The 19321-nt window shown below is 38.6% G+C and overlaps 1 protein-coding gene across 2 annotated transcripts in view; it reads right to left on the bottom strand.

Annotated features, from left to right (window-relative positions):
* The window catches only part of nalcn (sodium leak channel, non-selective), a 67810-nt gene that overhangs the window by 19424 nt on the left and 29065 nt on the right, over nt 1-19321 (bottom strand). For both annotated transcript variants that reach the window (XM_079463619.1, XM_079463618.1), the window contains exons 15-20: nt 16807-16998; nt 15650-15787; nt 12848-12922; nt 1711-1847; nt 1113-1254; nt 770-843 (exon numbers count right to left, since the gene is read on the bottom strand). In XM_079463619.1, the coding sequence (XP_079319745.1) occupies nt 770-843; nt 1113-1254; nt 1711-1847; nt 12848-12922; nt 15650-15787; nt 16807-16998 (758 nt within the window). The remainder of the gene's footprint in view (nt 1-769; nt 844-1112; nt 1255-1710; nt 1848-12847; nt 12923-15649; nt 15788-16806; nt 16999-19321) is intronic.

Genomic DNA, 19321 nt, shown 5'->3' with positions numbered 1-19321 from the left:
CCTCCTCTCTATTGTCCATTAATTGCAGAGTCATGTGCCAGAACACAGCTAATGACAATTTTAGCTCCTAGAGAACATGTCGCCCTTATTTACGGCCACTCATAGTGATGAGTGGCTGGGTGATGAGATGCGTGCGCGTGCAGACAGTCTGAGCGCTCCAGACGCCCCAGACAACGTGGGATGGCTACTGAACAGCTGTCTGGACGCTTATCAGGAGGGGGAGGGGTGGTCAAGGTGAAGCGTACGTGCGCGGCTGCGTGTGTAACACGACGGAGGTGTGGAAGGCGTCTACGTGCTCGGAAACCCAGCGACTGAGAGGCGGTAGGAGCCAAGTGTGGGAATGCGCGACTGCCCGGTTACAAGATTTTTTTATATTCATTTGTTCGTTCACGCTCGCAGGTGACCCACTAAGGAAGCGACGCCATTATCTGCTCTGACTGCTGGGATGGCTGGTCGACAAACAGGCTTTGGAAATGGAGTCGAAACCAAAATACATCTCCCATGAATTTGTTGTTGCTAAAGGTTGCCAGAGTTCAGGGAAATGCAATGCTGCATTAAATTTGAAAACATTTCTTTGAATATATTAACTAAAATATATTTATTTCTGCTTTAGTGAAGGAATGAATTGTAATAAAAACTCATGAGTGAGTGGCTTATTGTGGCATGAAGCATTCATATATTTTCGTAAAATGTCTACTAAATATTTGCACTTTAGATGTAGAGAAAGGAAATCGCTGGGAGAAACTGAATAATCAAATCTCAAGCTTACCGCAGAATTTTATTGACGGTGGTTTCTTTCTCCAAGATGTTACGGGCTCGGATGCTAAATATTGACTTTCGCAGCTGGAGGAAAACCAGAGGTTTATTCAGCAAGACACAGATCAATGCTTAGTGTAATTCATATCTATATATTTACAACTTAATATTCTATTAATAATAATCATGTCAGTAAACCTGAATTAGAAAACACAAACATACCATCCTAAACAATATAACCAACTAAATGTTAAATAACTGCTGGTTATTTAGTGTACAGTAAGTCCTGTTGGGTGGGACATAGATCTGTTTCTTTTCAGAACATTCACAAATGTAAGGGTGATTTAGCGTGCTACCTTCTGATCTATGTATTTATTGTCCTCGATGGCAGACCTCTTGGAATGGTCACAAGACGAGGATGATGCCGAGGGAAGGCGGCGAAAGAGACAGCTGGGGTCCTGCTGCTGTCGGTCGATGAACTGCTTCATGAAGCTCTCTCTGTGGCATACACCCACAGGCAGAAACATAACAATGCAACCCCATGTAAACACATAATCATGTTTTAGTTGATTCTAGAGGATGATAAAAAGGATGTTAAAAAGATTTAATAATATGAGGTGCAAATATGTTTGTTGCTTTTAGAATGATAGGGAAATAACTTTCTTTCTAGCTAGACGTGAAATTGTTCTGAAAACTAAAAACATCAATAGTATAGTAAAAAAAACGAGCCTATTTAAGTATTTTTTATTTTTGGAGCACCAAACGGTGCAGGATGAGCTATAGCATGAAAACTCAATATATACAAGTTCAATATTTGAGGGTTTAGAACTTATATTCCAAATTTAAGGTGAGATGTCAAAGTAATGCCTGCTTTGCCCATATTGTTGGCCAATGTGTACATTATATACAGCAATGAATAGGAAATGACTGTGTTTTGTATAATTGATACAGTACCTGATCTTGGGCACGGTAAAATCTGAGGGAAGCTTGGAGATTTTCACCATCTGTGGTCGATTAGGGAACTTCTCAAAGATCCGTAAACGCAGAGGAAGCTTCTCTTTGGTGTCAGCGTTGGCCTCGCTTTGCTTCAGCTGTGGAGAGAAGCCAGAAAACTCACTTGAAACTAAATAGTTTAGTGACTCGATCGAGGGCTGATGATGGAGCCGTGATGCGTTTTCACACACCGCTCAAACGGTTGGTGGATGGCCCAACGATTTCTGTCTCTACTTGCTATTTCGTGACACTTTTAGAAACTAGCCTTCGCTATCCATCTAGAATTCGAGTGGAAAGATGCTGTATTTTATATTCAGTTCCTCACTCGTGATGGAAGACAGAGGAAGGGGTTAGCTGTGCAATGCACTGCTCTGAATTAATGTGCCCCTTAGAGGCTTAACTGACTTCATGTGCCATAACCTTTTATCTTCCCCCACGTCCATCACGCAACATAAATGCCTCAGGTGATTAAGCCGGTTCACGCCGGTGAATCACTTCTCATTCTCTTGAAAGAATAATGCATAATTTAAAGTGACTACCATGAACCTGAGATGACACAAAGATTCGTTGTCCGTAAACATGCAGCTAATGATATCCAAAACAGCTTAAAATCTCAACAGCAATGGACAGTTGCAACGATCTTGATTATTTGGATTTCAATATTTTTAATAGTAAGAAATATTAGTTTGTCGAGCTTTAATGTTGAAGAGGCTGCTGTTTTGCTAGGCTGTCCAAAGATGGCAGTAGCACACAATCTCAGCGCACCCGACCGTCCATTATAACGCCATTCAGCTCATAGTGTTAGGGAAACAAAACAAAATCAAAATGAGGACAGGAAGTCATTTCTGAATACGTATTCACGGAAGCAGGGAAGCAAAAACTGGTCCAACAAACAGAAATGTTGCGAATACAAGAGACCAATTGATTCAATTTAATTACATATGAAAGAAACTTCGGCTGCAGGCGTCTGTCTGGATGCCTGTAGATAAATATGATTTCTGATTAGAGTGAGAAACGCCAAAATTAGGTTCTCTGATGATTGCTTATCGTAGCAGAACAAGCCGTTGAACCTGGGCGTACAGGATGCTTCCGGAAATTCGCACCATTTTTGGGAAAAAGAATAGCTAATAACACCATTGCATTGTATTGCTGTATTATGACTCATCGTTTTTCCATTCACTGCCATAAATTCAGTCACTGAGCAGTATAACTCAAGCCGTTCTTTCATAAAGCTTTCAGAGATAGACAGCAGGTCATGTTCTGTGCTGGAAATGAAGCACTATTGAGGTGATGTTGTGCGAGTCTAGCAGAGAGCCTGCAGTGAGGAAGATGCCATCTGAGCTTCAGGCAAACGCACTCAACCTGCTCTGTCAGCAGCCATGGGGAAAACGGTGATTCAGGATGGAAAGTCCTTAAGAAAGCTGCAGAACGAGCAACAGTGTCAGGAGACCATCTCAGCAACAGCTTGGCTTTTACTCTCATCCCTTCTTTTGTGGTAAAGGCTGCCGAGAGATATACAGTAGCCTACAATGATGCCTAAAACCACACGATATGATATTGAGCTTTCTCTTTGGAAGAAACGTTTTTCTCTTCACTTGCAGGATATTTACGGACCAAAACATCATTTTCTTTAAATGGAACTGTTCAATAAGGACGGATTGAAAAAACTAAAAAGTGTACGGTACTACATTTCCATAATGTACTTAGCGCATATTGTAAGGCATGCATTCTGTGCTTAAAGGGACAGTTCAACCCAAAACAGAAAATTCTGTCACCCTTTACTCACCTTTAAGTTATTATAAAACTGTTGAACACAAAGGATGACATTTAGAAGAATTAGGGAAACAAAATCGTTCTGGGGCACCACTGACTACCATAGTAGTTTTTCCCCTACTATGGAAGTCTATAGAGCCCCAGAACTGTTTGGATAAAAACATTCTATTAAGTCTCTCTTTTCGTGAAAATGATGACAGAATTTTCATTTTGTGTGGATTTTACTTTTAATATACTACATATATATATATATATATATATACAGTATTTTTCTATTATTCGTGGTGTCTGAAAATAGCACAGTTGAGTAGAAGAAGAAGCAAGATAAGAACCAATTTATATTAAGTAATACCTCAAAATTGGTGCGTGAAAACATGCAGAGCACATTAAGTGTATCATAGTAATTTGTTTACCTGGGAGAAACATTGTTCTGGTTTATTTGTATACCAAAAAGAAAGTAATAATCTCTCAAATGTCTCCATTAGATTTTCAGAAGAGATCTCAACAATATCATAAACTGAGTTTAGATTTTTCAAGGTTGTTATGAAGATTTCATTATGAGCTCAAATTTATTACCCCGTCTACCCAAATCTAGATTATTTTGTATACAATTTACATTAACATTACATCTTGATTGCTATTTTTATTCCTTTGCTATTTTAGATATTTTGGTAGCCCTCGCTTACAAAAAGGTTGGAGACCCCTGGTCTCAAGAGTGCTTTAGTATGTGCTATACTTTAAGAAAAGTCATGATGATGTAACAGTGGTTTCTGCTTAGTCAACAAAATCATTGTGTATTGTGCTGCCCACGGGGAAGCTTATACAACGACGGTGTTTACGACACTTATAACATACAATTGCGCTTATGAACCACATGGGGTAACATTAAGCAAAAGTTCTATAGTGTTGCTTTAAATGAAACACAGTGGAGAATTTTAACAAATCTCCTAAACTATGCTAGAACAGCCTCTGTGGAATATTTTTCCTCTGGCAATCTGCAGCAAAACAATGCAAATAAAAAAAGTTTTATAAAAAAAAACTGAATATGGTTTTCTCTGATTTGTCTAGGAACACACCAGCTAACTATTAACTTCCATGGCTGTCAATACTGGTTTATGATAATAGTAGCTTTTTTTGATGCTACTGGATGAGCATAGCCGTGCAGTTCACCTGCTGAACATACAGTAGCTAAAGAAACTGGTTGATACGCATGTCTTCTCAAGCAAAGCTTTTTCAAACATTGGCTTCAATATAGAATGGTATGTATAAGCTGTTGTTTACTTTCTTAGAAAAAAATGCTCGTGTCACGTTTTCCAGTGCACCGGAGCAAAACTGGATATCCCTGTCTCCTAAACTGTACATTTGTTTTAGAGCAACTACATTGTTCTAGAGTGTGTGTTTAAACCCTTACAGATCCCCAAGGCTCCAATCAATGGCTCTGCTCTCTGTGGGGTGGCTTCAACGCTATGCTGGCTCGGCAGCAGCCTCTGATTAGCTCTCACACAGGGACACACACGACACGAAGTGCTGCGGAGAGAACAGGGACTCTGAACTAACACCAACACCATTTACATCCACCTAGTATAAATAGCTAAAAGTACAATGGCCATTTGCAATGCTGCATCGCTACCGATGTTGATTCCAAACTTTGAGAGTGCTTGAAAATAATGCGAGAAAATCTATATTTCCATTTTTGGCGAATACTGAAAATTTAAAGAAATAAGACAGCAAGAATAAAAACTGTATCATGATTTACTAATCTTTGTGTTCTTTCAAATCAATATGACTGAGCTCCATACATGAAACATGAAAATGTCATTAATACAATTTGATTCACATCTGAATAAGATTTGAGAGCTTAGAACATCTTTCGTCACACGGCTCTGGAAATACATGAGGATGAGTAAATGCTCTCAATTTCTCAGAATGCTTCTCCTGATGTTTTTTAAGGTCCTACTTTGGTTTATGGAGTGTCCAACAACAAGTTTATGTACAAACACTTTCATTTTCTAATTATAGGCAGTTATTATTAGCTTGACTGACTCTCAATGCCAATTCATCTGTCTAATCCCCTCCTTTCTGTCAGCCTACTCTGATCTGATTGGTAGGATGGTCTAGTCTGCTGTGATTGGTCTACTGCGTGCAGTGTCGCAAATGGACCGTAGCTGGCAATACACGGAGTGATGCAAGTCCGACCCAGAACTGAAATGACAACGACAGATAACTCGTTCAGAGTGAATCAGAGTCGACTCCTTTTTTCCAAAGCCAATAACTTTGTTCATAACTTTGTAACAACTTTATCATGTATTTGTGTTTGTTACATTTTTTTTATCGGATCTCTATTAGCCACTACATAGGTAGTGCCGATTCTTCCTGGTCCCAACAAGTATAAAATACAAAACTACATCAAACAACAACAATACACATAATTTGTAATAAATTGTGTCATTAAATATTCCTTTAAAGATAGCATAAGCCTATGTGGCTCCTTATAATGATGCATCCGATTTTGCATCTCTCATTAATCACAGCTATGAGAGCCAAGCATCAGAAATAAATGTGTTGGCTTGAGACACATTATAGTGTGATCTGTTCACTTCTATTCACACATCCTTTCCAATTTCAGGCTCAGGTGAACCATGGAACCAAGTCTCCTTTCATTCCAAGAGACCAGGGTCCTGTTATTGACCAGTAGCTGTGCGTTCCATGGCACATTCACAAAGGCAGCCGTAATAGTGTGCAGTGCTGCCAGAGTCATGAGTGATTGGTTGGTCTACAAATCTGCATGACACAGTCCCACAAATTTACTCTACAGGCCATTAGACACATTTATGCTCCAGTTAGGTCACCATAAAACAGTGGATAGGTAATGTAAACAGGTTATAATGTCTAATGGTGTGTGTGCGTGACCTTCAGAGGTTGTGTCAGCAAACATAATCGCATATCGTTTTTGCAAGGACCAGAATATTGGTTAGACTCAAAAGTAAAAAAGATGTGAGCTGCCACTGTAATCTCAATGTGGTTTGAATGCAATGCTATGCTGTAGATAAACATAGCATAGCAAAATATACATATTGATTGATTTAATATATTGAGAGTTAACACTGTATATTGGCACCACAAGACGTTGTTCATTGGCAGAGTGTAGGAATCTGGCAGGTACATACTGTAAGTCTGTGTTAGCGAGTGAAGATATGGGGGTGCCGGACCAGTGATGGTCTTGTAGACCAAGAGCAGAGCTTTGAATTTGATGCGAGTGACAATAGGGAGCCAGAGTAACATAATGAAGAGAGGAGCTTTCTTCCGTTCATTGAAGACCACTGCATGCCGCTGCATTCTGGATCATCTGTAGAGGTTTGGTTGTGCAAGCAGAGAGTCCAGCCAGAAAGGGATTGCAATAGTCCAGTCTGGACAGGAAAGTTTCTGACAGGAAAGGTCTACTTTATCTAATGTTGTAGAGGATGAATCTAAAGGACCGGGTGCTGGCAACATGATCCGTGAAGTTTAGCTGATCATCAATTACCACTCACAGGTTTCTGGCCGTTCTGGAAGGTGTGACGGTCGATGAGTCAAGTTGAATGGAGAGGTTGTGACGAATCTTCGGGGTGGCCGGGAATACAAGCAGTTCTGTCTTTGCAAGGTTCAGCTGCAGGTGATGGTCCTTTATTCAGAGCAATATGTCACTCAGGCATGCTGATGTCACTCTAACATACACTACGCATACCTTCCTACTCCGCTACAGACTTTGTGAACTTCCATAAGTAGCTCAGGGAAGAGGGGGTCATTCTTTCCCTCTCATTAAGTATCTAATGAAGCACTGTGCTGCATAATCTATAAACTCCCAGACCTCTTAGTGCCACACCTTTGCCACCTTAGAGACTGGCTGGCAAAGTACTTAGCATGGCAAAGAGTGTGGCGATGCAAAACATCTGCCAGTCCTCTATATGCTACTGGGTGTATGTAAGGTGACATTGAAGTGGTTCTTATGGCCAACCTAGATTTTTATTCATAGACACAGCTGGAGGTGATCTTCACAACCTCAAGTGTAAACAACTGTGTGCATTGTGTGCATTCATTTAAGCACTAACTATTGGGAATGTCTAAAATAGAACTTCAGACGAGTTGAAGAAACTACATACACTTAGAAAATGTGAATTCTTGAATTCTTTCCAATTCTTGTATAAATACAGCAATGACTTAACATATTGAAAATATTAAAATATAAAAAATGCTTGATGTTCACACAAAAATAAAGATCTAACAACAAATCTGGAAGAGAATAAAAAATAAAAATGACAAATTTGAAAACGCGGAAAATAGAATAGCAAATCTTAAAACACAACAACAAGTCGGAAAATAAATAACAAGCCAGAAACCACATCGACAAGAATGAAAACACAACGACAAGTCAGTCAAACCGGAAGAGGCAGGTCCTTTGTTGGAATGGGATAGCTACTGCTGATTGGATGAAACTCCTGTCAATCAAGATATCCAGGCTTATGTTAATATTTATAAGCAAAAACAAACGATCGCGTCAGTCACTCTCTCACCATAACCAACAGGGACACAGATAAAAGTACATACCATGTTATATTCTAATATTGAACGTATCTTCTGGGGGACGATCACAGATGCTACACAGGCAGTCGCCTTTCAGCTCAGGGCTCACGTATCTTCGTATCTGAGACATACAGTATCTTCTGACCAAATTATCAAAGAGACTCTTTTGACCTGAGCCAGTAACCAACCACATAATAACAACTGGGAAGAGCCCAACAACCACTCACAATTTCTTCAAGACATGTACAAATCTAGATCATTATTTTACATTTACATTCTACTAGGTTTAGCTATGACTCATATTTCATTACAGCTTTACTTGCTTCTTTACAGTATTGTACATTTGAGAAATAAACCTTTTGAAGGATTTGAACTGTAGCTCTTGAATGAATTCCTTCAACCAACCGACCATGGTCTCACCAACAGATCCCCTCTCCCCCACTCAGGGGAAAAGTCCTTCAATTGATTTCTGTCAATAAAAAGATAAACATTTCCCCTATCGGTGCTAGGCACTTCACTGCCATTTAACCAGAGGAAAGTAATGCTTTCTTGAGCCACTAACAGCCATCAATCACGGCCATCAGAAAGGGAAACACTTGTGAACAGACTGCATTAAGGGAACATGGCATAAAGGGTGATGTTTATCGAACAGTGGTCGGGGGTCACGAGGGAGTCCGGAGGATTTAGGTCATGGTTTGTAAAACTGGGCCAATTTCAACCCTTGAAATACCCCTAACCACTTTCACAACATCGACTCTTGGCATCCACCCTATAAAACGTTGCATGTTCAATCCGATGATATTGGTTTTATACCAAATTTAAAGGAAATAAATTAATACACAATACATAAACAAACATTACTCTTTTAACATAGGTGGCTCCTTTGATCGTCTCAGTCACCTCATGTGCAAAGCTGTCTGAACGATTCATTAAACATTTTTAAGCTTAATTTCACGGCATAAATGCATTATTTCAATCAGTGCAAACGGGAGCAGAGTGTGGCCCTGACAGGCACAGACAAGTCCTGACAGAGGGAAAAGGGAAGCTCATTAACCACTTCCTCTCATCAAAGGCTGATCTGTGATGTGTGGAACACGATGGATATTCATTAGCTCTGCCTCCTCTTATCCTGTCGGCTTTAATTGCTAATGATCCTTTTTTGTGCATATGCAGGTGCCTTCCATCATGCCGGATAAATTAAATATACACTTACAAAAGACGTATGAAGACACTCAAAAAGCTAATACAGATGATGTAATGTTCAACATGTGGCTACAAAACTTAACATCATCTCCGAGTTGTGTCCAACGAAGTGTTTTGAGGGCGGAGTCAAAACAGCCTTTTTATGATCATTAGGCTAAATCTAATCCGTGTTTATGCATCAGTGCCCGCTAATGCACAAATGTCTATTTCGTGTGTGTCCATGGCTTTGAAACGCATTTCAAATAAAGACAAATCATCTGCCAGTATTGACAGATGTAAGCCATTATCGTGGATTTCATGAGGTGCAATCAGCAAACAATGACTAATGTGACCACACACATATCGGATTGTGTGGTCAACATCGCTTCTGTTGTGTATTGAAGGACTGTTCTTTTTCCACACCTGTGATGCCACAGAGGGCAAAGCATGTTGAAATTATTCTGAGAAAATCTTAAAATAGCTTTGGATGAGTCAGGATTAATGCACATGTTTGGGAAAATTGGAAGAAAACTGCTTTGTATTGTGCTCGGAAAACTTTTGAGAAGGGTGAAACCAGGTCAATTTCAGCCCAGTTCTGAGTTTTATACATCTCGTGAAGAAAATTCAACAAACAACTTGAAGATATTTTTTTCTCAGAAGGAGCTTTCTAAATGTTCAACACAAATGCTTTTCTAAACTGTACATGTCCCCTAAATGCATGCTTTTAAAAGCAAGTATTGTTTCGTTGAAGGATACACAGGAGAAGCAACACCGACTGTCCTCATCTGGAGTGGAACCAAAATGAATCTATTTGATGTTCCAACAATTGGTCATCATCTCAGAACTCCATCTCGAGCAAGCTCACAAGCTACAATAATAGATCTCAAACCTGAGGTCTGTGCAATTACAATTTTAGCTGCTAGCTATGCCAAAAACATCAGACTTTCTTGTCAAAACCAAAGAAATGCAAATTCTGAACTTCTCCAATTTCGTTGTATCCAAAATGTACAATGACAATAAAGGCTTTCTATTCTACTGTACTTGTATATGGTCAAGTTCTTGCATAAACAGTATTAGCCTAACCCATAAAGCCACACTAAATGCCGATCCTAACTTCTGATTTCACTCTTACACAGCCTTAGATGACAACAGCAACACAGAACCCCTTGAACCGCCACTAAACCTTTCTGCCAAAATACAGACACATCTAAAGTAAGAGCACTGTGTGCCCGTTTTGTTTCTATGTTTTCTCGAAGGGAATGAAGAAGGATACAGCAACAGGCTGCTCAGAGTATTTTGTTGTCAAATAAACAACAATACTGTGACAGCAAGCAATATAAAAAGTAATTGTTTTGTTATTGTTCACTTTATATATTGTATGGCTAACAATACATTACAGAGGATATGTCTCATATACAAGAGTTGTTGATCAAAAAACTGTTAGACCGGTACAGCAGATTTACTGAAATTTGTAGGGTCTAAACTTTCTGTACACAAATATAAAGGTATATTACTGTAAACATTCAAAATGTTCATATTGCCTTGTTCTTCTGGCATTAAAGAAATCTCTTGTGCTCAGCCTTTTGCTGTCCCGCGTCATGTTTGTATTCTGCTAAACACAATAATCATAAAATAACATCCTTGATAATTCTTTTATACTGCGTGGGAGGATAGACAGATCAGGCGAGAATTATTTCAATACTTTAGTCTGTTGCATTGACAGTGAACTAGAAGCAGGTCTATGTGTTAAATCAATCTCAGACATTCAAAGAAACTCCCTTAAAACCCAAAGCTGATCAATTCTGCACATCCCCTAGAGCTGCACTATCAATCAAAGTGACTTACTGTTATTGTCCCTTGAGATGTGTCACGTCTGACATTTATAGCATGAACCAAGATGAAAGTGCCAAAAATGAGTCATAAATATGGGCACGGACTCCTCAACCTCAAGTCTGCTATGATGCTGTAACAATTCACAAATCAATAATACATTCAAAAGGGAATTTCCACTTAAAATCTATTTTGTCAAATTATGCTATGGGCACTTTTGCATCCATAAATTATTCTTTCTATTCATTAAAACCATTATACTTTAGTATTTCCTTCGGATCCCAAAGCCCTAACTGGCCACAGTGTAAAGAAAATGAGAGATTAATGAATTGGTATATTTTCAGTGTACGGTTATAAACAACTAAGCAAAATCAGACAATTTCAGGGTCAAATATGGTGTTTGAATTAATGTTCCATTCTCAGAAATCCTTCAACCCAGCAGTTGGCCAGACATTTTAGAGACATTTACTGATGACTTTATTACAAAGTGACAGATTCTAAGTCATCAACGTAAACAATAAAATAAAAGAGCTGTCATAAAGCCACCGTGAGGTTGAGGTTGTGTCCGGTTGTTATTTGTTCCTATCACTTTGAACTGGTTTTGCGTGAATTAAGGTCAAACGTTGAAATGCACTTTATAAAAGCCACCTGTATTCTTTGAGAGAGATCACAATCTAGTGTTCTATTTTTGGGTTGCCCCCATCTGTGCTTGAAGCACCTATTAAATAGGCAATTTTACAGGTGGAACCGTGGATCAGTCAGCTGTGTCTGAGGGATAACCGATCGGGGCATGTGAAGATGCATCAAGCTTGACAGCTTGGTGGATTGAAAGACCACACATCTCCTGTCATTTGCTCAGGGAGAAAAGTACTAAGAAACAAAGAAACGCAAACCAGTGGCAATTTACACAATTCCTTTAAGAATTTGACATAGGAAATACGGTGACATTGTATGTCAAATTATTGTATTCACATATGCATTCTGCAACATTTGAGATTTTTATTGATGTACGTTTTTACTTTCTGGGAATTAACCCACAAACGCTATGATCCAACAGTTGGAACTAAAAAAACTTTTAAATTGCATTCATGTCATTTGTAAGAAGCCACTCATTTCCTCTGGCTTCTCTCTCTACATTTCTAGCAACTGCAGAAATTTGCAGCCGATGTGTTTGAGGACTGAAAAACTGTTATCCACGGAGACATTCAACCACCAGTTGCTTTCAAAAAGTAATTTCCTATCATATTTGTCCGGGGCAAGAGGCTAATTTGCATCCCAATGAAGGAGATGCCTTATTTCTTTTGAGTTGGCATGCCAAACGGGTCATACTTCCTCAAGCTAATTATCCGTTGAGTCATCATAACCTGTGCATCACAGCCCTATGAAAGAGTAAAAATAGGTACAGAACACGACGGAGAGGTGAACTAATCAACACAACTTCCCCCGTTTTCCCTCAAATGGAGAGCTGACACATTAAACTTTTGCAAGGTTGTAATCATCATTTCTGTGGGATGTTTTTGAACGTGTCATGCATTCATGGTTTAGCAAAGTAAATGACAAAACATGTAGTTATCTATTTTAAAATGCATCTTATTACGAATCCATGACATTTAAAAAAGCAGTTTTAACAAGCTGTTTTAATGAAACTCATTTAATTCTCGCGCAAAACTGGGAGAAAAGTTCATAGCCTTACGAAAAACAATATTAAGCTAAAAATACATTCAGCAAAATAACAAATAAAACAACATCTTACCTGTTTCAATTTTTTTAGGTCTTCATCCAACTCAAGATTGTCCAAAATAACAGCAACAAAAAGGCTCAGAAGTATCTAGAAGACAAGAGTATATTTCTAAATATCATACCTATACATGTACCTACTTATATTACAACACATTAAAATATCTGTCTGAAGAATGCAAAAAACAACAACGGGGCAGTTTAACCACAGCAAACTGTATAAGATCTTATTGAGATATTTGTATAAAAATGTTTCACCCATGTTAAACAACTATAAGTGTCTGTTAAACCAAACTGCAGGTGGTTAATAAGACACGGGTTTTTGCAATAAAACAGCGTACAGAACATTCACCCATGTATTAGATTTCATCAATATAAGAAATTTATAATAATAATTTTTCTTATTGTTAGAGGTATCACAATAGCCACCCTCGAAAGCATTTTTTTCTCTTCATCTTATTTTTTCCATGACGGGAAATGAATAATGATTCAGCCGTGTCTTGATTACATGCTCGGTCTGTTCTGTCATTAACGTGCACTTCCATTCAAATGTCACATTTAAATGTCTGCTCCTCACTCCATCAAACTTGTCAAAAGTTAAACAAAAGAAAAAATTATTACGAACAAGTGCAATTACATCCAGAGTACATTTTGTTCTCAACAGAGCAAATTTTCCAGAAACGGTTAAAAAAAGTTGTACTTAGTTCATGTGCAAATACTTAATTTGACTGCATTCACAAATGTTAATACTGAGAATACACAACGCACAGAAGTTAATTACATTGTGAAGCTTCACCATGTCATAAGGAAAAAACAATGGCTTACTGCTTAAAATATCTGTGATGGACAGGTCCCATAATGTGGCTGTGAATGCCCCAAAGAAGTAGTTATAAAAAAGGCAATGTCTGAATAATGTCGGAAAAAATATATGTGCTAGAATGCTTCCAGAGGCACAATACTGCTATATTTACTTAGAAATGCTGTTGGGGATATTTGTCTTTTCAGTTAGGATGGAGCACAGGAATTTACAGTATTTATGTCTGCTCTAGATGGTTTCAGCGGCAACTACATAAACAAATGATATGTGGCTCAACCTTCCAGTAAACTTCAACAAAGAATCAACAACTGTTGAGTAGATTTAATTTAACTTGATACAATTAAAACACAATAAAATATTAATATAAATTAAATATATCACTTATTGTTATATTTGGCCAGGCTTGTGTGTCCAATGAACCAGTACCTGTATATACTATGCACCAGTCAAATAGGAACCCTGTGTCTATTAACACTGTATTTCAACCACATTGAAATTTCACTGGATGCCTAATTCCATTAAGATATATTAAACAAGAAGGGCCCTATTTTAACGATGTAAGCGCAGGGCGCAAGTCACGGGTGTGTTTCGGGAAGAACGTGCAGTAAACCGATCAGAGTCTCATCTCCCATTCCCTCTAAAGCCCCAGTGAAATCAATATGAATATTTTCTTCCTTTAATAAAAAATAAGTTAGCCTTAAGGATGTCAATAAACTGATATTCTCCTATGTGTTGACAAATTCCCATTTAGAAAACATATGCTTTCAAAACTGACTGTATGCTGTATGCTCCACGTGCGCTCAAAAAAATCTAGAAATTCCATGACATCACGCTAAACTTAAGCCTCTTGTCAAAGTTCCTTTCCAATCAAATCGGCTTTAGAATCCGAAGAGTACCGCCCCTTCACTATGAAAGCTGCGGAAGCGGCGCCTGTTATCAGCCACTTGTTCGCACGCGTAATATGTCCTACGTGGTGAATGACGCATATTGCACTAGATGGCAGATAGGGGATGATCTAGACAGTGTAAACATTAAAATTGAAGTCTTAATTTCGTGTTAAGCGACACTGTAACACAGAGCTGATCATATCCGCCACTCGTATGCGCACATCCGCTCAGAAAACAAAACCTATCTGACTAACTCTAAGTCTTAACAGAAAATTGAATGTTAACGCTCTATGGAAGAGATCGGAAAGTTTAGATTACGTCCACACATCAAATAATGCGTTTCACTGGGACTTTAAGAGCCAGTTGCACTCACGCCATGGCAGATATGCTATTTACACGGGGAATTTGCAAGAGCAAAAACTGTAAGCTTCTCCAGGGAGGAAACGCATCTGCTTGTGCACAACGTTAAAGCACAGACCATCTACAGGACAAGCCAGATTTTTATCTTTATGCACACAATAAAAATCTTTAACATTGTAATCCATATATTTTTTAAATTTGGCCTGTTGCTGCGCATTCCTCTGTGTGTAATCAGCAGAATGTACGCAAGCTCTGCACCAGCCAGTAGGCGCATATTACTAATGTGCTATTTAAATAACAAAAAAATATTTGCACAAAACACTTTTGCTGCCGCCACACTGCGGCGAGTGTATGATAGGGCCCGGGGTGTGTTCTGATTGGCTGTGATGGCTGTACTTTTTTTTTAAGACTAGACAATTGTTTGAAATGTACGAAAGACGTATTGTATAAGCCATATCTGGCATGCATGGGCAGTATAATCCCACAGATTGATTAATCTTCTGATATTTGCCCAATACAAGATTATCAGCATTGTGTCAGTTTGGCTGGTTTCAATATCCACTGACAGCCTTGCCAACACATAACGCACAGCGTCAATCTTCCAATATTTTGAGTGAATTTCGCTATTTTGTTATTGTCTTATTTGTGGTACTTTACCATACAATACATATACTCGGCCGAATATTGGATTTGTAATATAGGCCATTACATTGGCCGCCTGTCTAGAAACATTATAAAAATAAATTAGATTTACCAATGTGGCAAAGAGATGGTACAGAATAAAGTATATGGCAACCAACGGAGCCCACATGTGTCCCACCGCCACCAGAGTTTGGTCCATCACATCCACCCAACCCTCCTGCGTGAGGATCTGGAACATTGACATAAACGCCTGTAGGAAAAAGCAAAACAACGATCAGACAAAACTACACCCCACTGAACCCTAACAACACCGCTGAGAGGTACTTTAAAGAAACGTTTTGCCAAAAAAATTTAAAAGAAGAATTCTGTCACAGTTTACTCTCCCATGGAGTTCTGAATATGCACGACAAAAATATTTTGAATGTGTCATTACTGTTATTTGAATTCAATACATATTGAGACCAGAGGGGATCACTGTTGTTTTTATATACACATTAAAATAGTGACTTTAATTTTTATTTTCTCCTCACAAAAGGATACTTTATGGTAAAAACATGCATTTGCTTTGGTTATTTAAAATGTCAAATCCCCATTATGAAAAAGAGCAAGCATGAACTCTCGCTTGTATCGGTGCTTTTTATACACACTCTATAAACACAGGTAATTTTGATTGATTTTTATATGAAAAAGCAATGTACTGTATTTCAAGTACACAAGCACTTTGTGACTGACAGTGATACAATAAGACAAAAATAACATCCCAGTTAAAAAAATGTCATGCATATAAAAAAGCTTCAGGTCTCAGCATCCTACAGTGATACAAGAACATATAAGTGCTTTTCTCATGGAAGTCAAATAAAGGTCTAAACCCAGCTTGCTCCAAGCCTGGTCATATCACAGTTTCTGAGTGACTGCAGATGAAGATCATTTTGCAACAGGTCTATCAACAAGGGAGCAGAGTAAACATCATTATCTTCAATGGTTATCATGCCACCCGCCTTGGAAATGAGCGACATCTGTTTATGTGAGCCCCTCCAAATCCCAGCACGCACTGGGATCCCACTAATAATGGAAGATAGAAGAGGCCACTAATGAGAGTCCCTCTCATGCGCTCATGATGTCAAAAATCCTGGAAAAGTGTCTTACTGTACATCTACACATGAATTTAATGTTATATTATTAGATCTATATTTATATTTTCTGTCCACCCCAAGACTATATTATCTGAGCCATAACATCTTTCTGTGTCTCTGTAAAATTGAGATTCACCCGTGGAAATGTAGTGAAACGATCCAAGTCCTCCACAAAGCAGAACATCTGTAGACTGATGGCAGACATCACTATAAGCAGACTGGCAGTGAACACAACTAGACTGCCGAGTTTCTTTCCGGGACCAAAGATCTTATACACAAAGTCCTCCAGGGCAGGTGAGATCTTTATCAGGCGTACCACCCGCAAAACCTGCAGGTACAGAGAACAAAAACATTTTTTTTAATTTTGAAATATAAAAACTTCATATCAGCTTAAGTAATAGCACATCTTAGAATGAGAATTCAATCTAACAATATCAACAAAGCAGTATATAAGATCAATAGTTTTGAATAAAGTACCATTATGTAAGAATATGAGTTCAACAATCTCAACAATATCAATCTCTGTCTAGTAAATCATCTTCTAAACACATCTTCTGAAAACTATTTCCTGAAATCCTCTAAATATCACATATTACTCCGATAAAATTTGAAGCGTGGAGCATCGAGCTTCCTGTTAGAAGAAAGAACCTTGCTGTAAACATAAAGTAAATTGAACACAAGGAGCAGGATACTGATGGTTTCTTGATGGATTTTTAATGAGCAAATGTTGATTTCAGGTTTCTTCAAAAAATAACATGGTTACACACTGCATTGTTGCTCGAGCAGTGAGTAATTTACTCTAGGTGACAACGAATCTGAGCAATAATGCATCTTGGTCAGGTTTTGATCAAGAGTGGAGAATAGATATCGATCCGTTTGCTTCAAGCTGAATGTGACTGCTGCAGTTACCTCTACACCTAAAAAAAGGATCCAGGGAAAATAATCCAGAAGATGGCCCAGGACCACAATCACATAAACAAACAAACTTTGTTAGTGGCGAAATCAACATTGCTTTTTTAAATCATGGAATTTGTCCTAAGAAAGCAGTTAAACTTTACTTGGGGATACTGGGAGACAGCTGCGTATTAAAAATTAATAAATCAAGGACTAATGAAGCTCTTCAGAAAATAAGTGCAAGGTCTACTGTACAAGGCAGTTCAAGCAAGCTGGAAGAAAAATGCTGAGTTTGACCTTTACAGTGAAACAAAGAAAACATCAGTGCCCTTTAGTGAGCTAGAACCGTCTTCAAACCACCAAGTATATGGTTTTTCTTTCGATTTGTTTTATATTTATTGCTACACAATATTTGAGTTAGCTGCCTTCAATTGCAGCAATGTGGCACTCACACAAGATGTCATAAAGTGTTGGTATAAATGTAAGCTTTTGTAAATGTTGGTAATGGTAAATCTAGCGGAAAGAAACTGATTAGAGAACATTCAGTTATATAGAAAGTGCTTAATACGTACAAAAGGTTTAAAAACAAACATTGCTCTTTGTGAAGATTACTCATAACGCTAATGATGGCAAAATATAAAGCGCGATTTACAAATCAAATTTTACATGGTGACTGCTCATGGTGAGTCATGTGCCGTTTTCATGGCAGCTTCATGATGAGCCCAGACGTGAGGGCAGGATATGAATATTCACAGTGTGAGCTCCGCCCCTCCTGCAGCGAGGAGAGGAAAAACTGGAGGGAGAGTGCAGGTTGTATCTTTAATGAGGCTTGTCAATGCGTGTGGGCTTCATCCATTCCCATTCCCTCCAGCTGCCTGAAGATCTATGAAAACAGCTCCACCACGGCCACCAGTAAGCGATTAGCATCTTGAATCTAGCAGGTGCTACACTCACACGGGGGGCATTTTACAAATGCTGTTGATGCTTCGCAGTCTCACCAAAAATAAAACGTTGCCTATGCTGTTCTGATAGAAATCTAAAATATGACATGATTTGTCAAAACGCTACTCTCATAGTCGATTGAAGTCGGTGCGGTTTTTGAACAATGATGTTGGCTTATTGATTCAAAAACATGCTGGTGGATGACAATACTAGCAGGCAATCGAATATTCTGTCCAGCCTAAGAGAAATACGCCATGGATTTTAAATGTGAGTAGTTCCAATCAATGCTTTCAACCCAAACTAAGGCTCAGTGAGGCTCACTAAAAAGAGCAAACACTACACCATGCGTTAATTTAAAGGTCCAACTTTTTGGAGGATCTTTTGACAGAAATTCAATATAATATACATAACTTTGTCTTCGGAGATGTCACTACATAATGAAGCGCTGTGTTTTTATTACCTAGAATATTACTTTAGAAACCATTTACATACACCGCTGGTCCCCTTGCATGGAATTCACCATGTTGTTTCTACAGTAGCCTTAAACGGACAAACTGCTCTACAGAGCGCGTTTCGTAAATACGTTTTCTCCTTCGGCAAAGAAGCGAAAACGTGACGACCTGTCAGTTCTGTTTCAGGCACCAAAGTGCTTTGAAAGGGAGGGGTGGAGTGAGCCGTTGGTTGCAATTAAGAATCACACTGCTACACTCAAGACCGCAAAATTTCATACACTGGACCTTTAAGGGAGAATTCCTCAATATGCTCCTCACTGCAGAACGCGAGATCCAGGGGGTGAGGTTGGATCCAGATCCAGT

The sequence above is a fragment of the Barbatula barbatula genome (assembly GCF_947034865.1).
Source record: "Barbatula barbatula genome assembly, chromosome: 9".
Classification (NCBI taxonomy): domain Eukaryota; kingdom Metazoa; phylum Chordata; class Actinopteri; order Cypriniformes; family Nemacheilidae; genus Barbatula; species Barbatula barbatula.
Note: the sequence above shows the minus strand (reverse complement) of the source record. Positions and strands in the feature narration are given on the sequence as shown.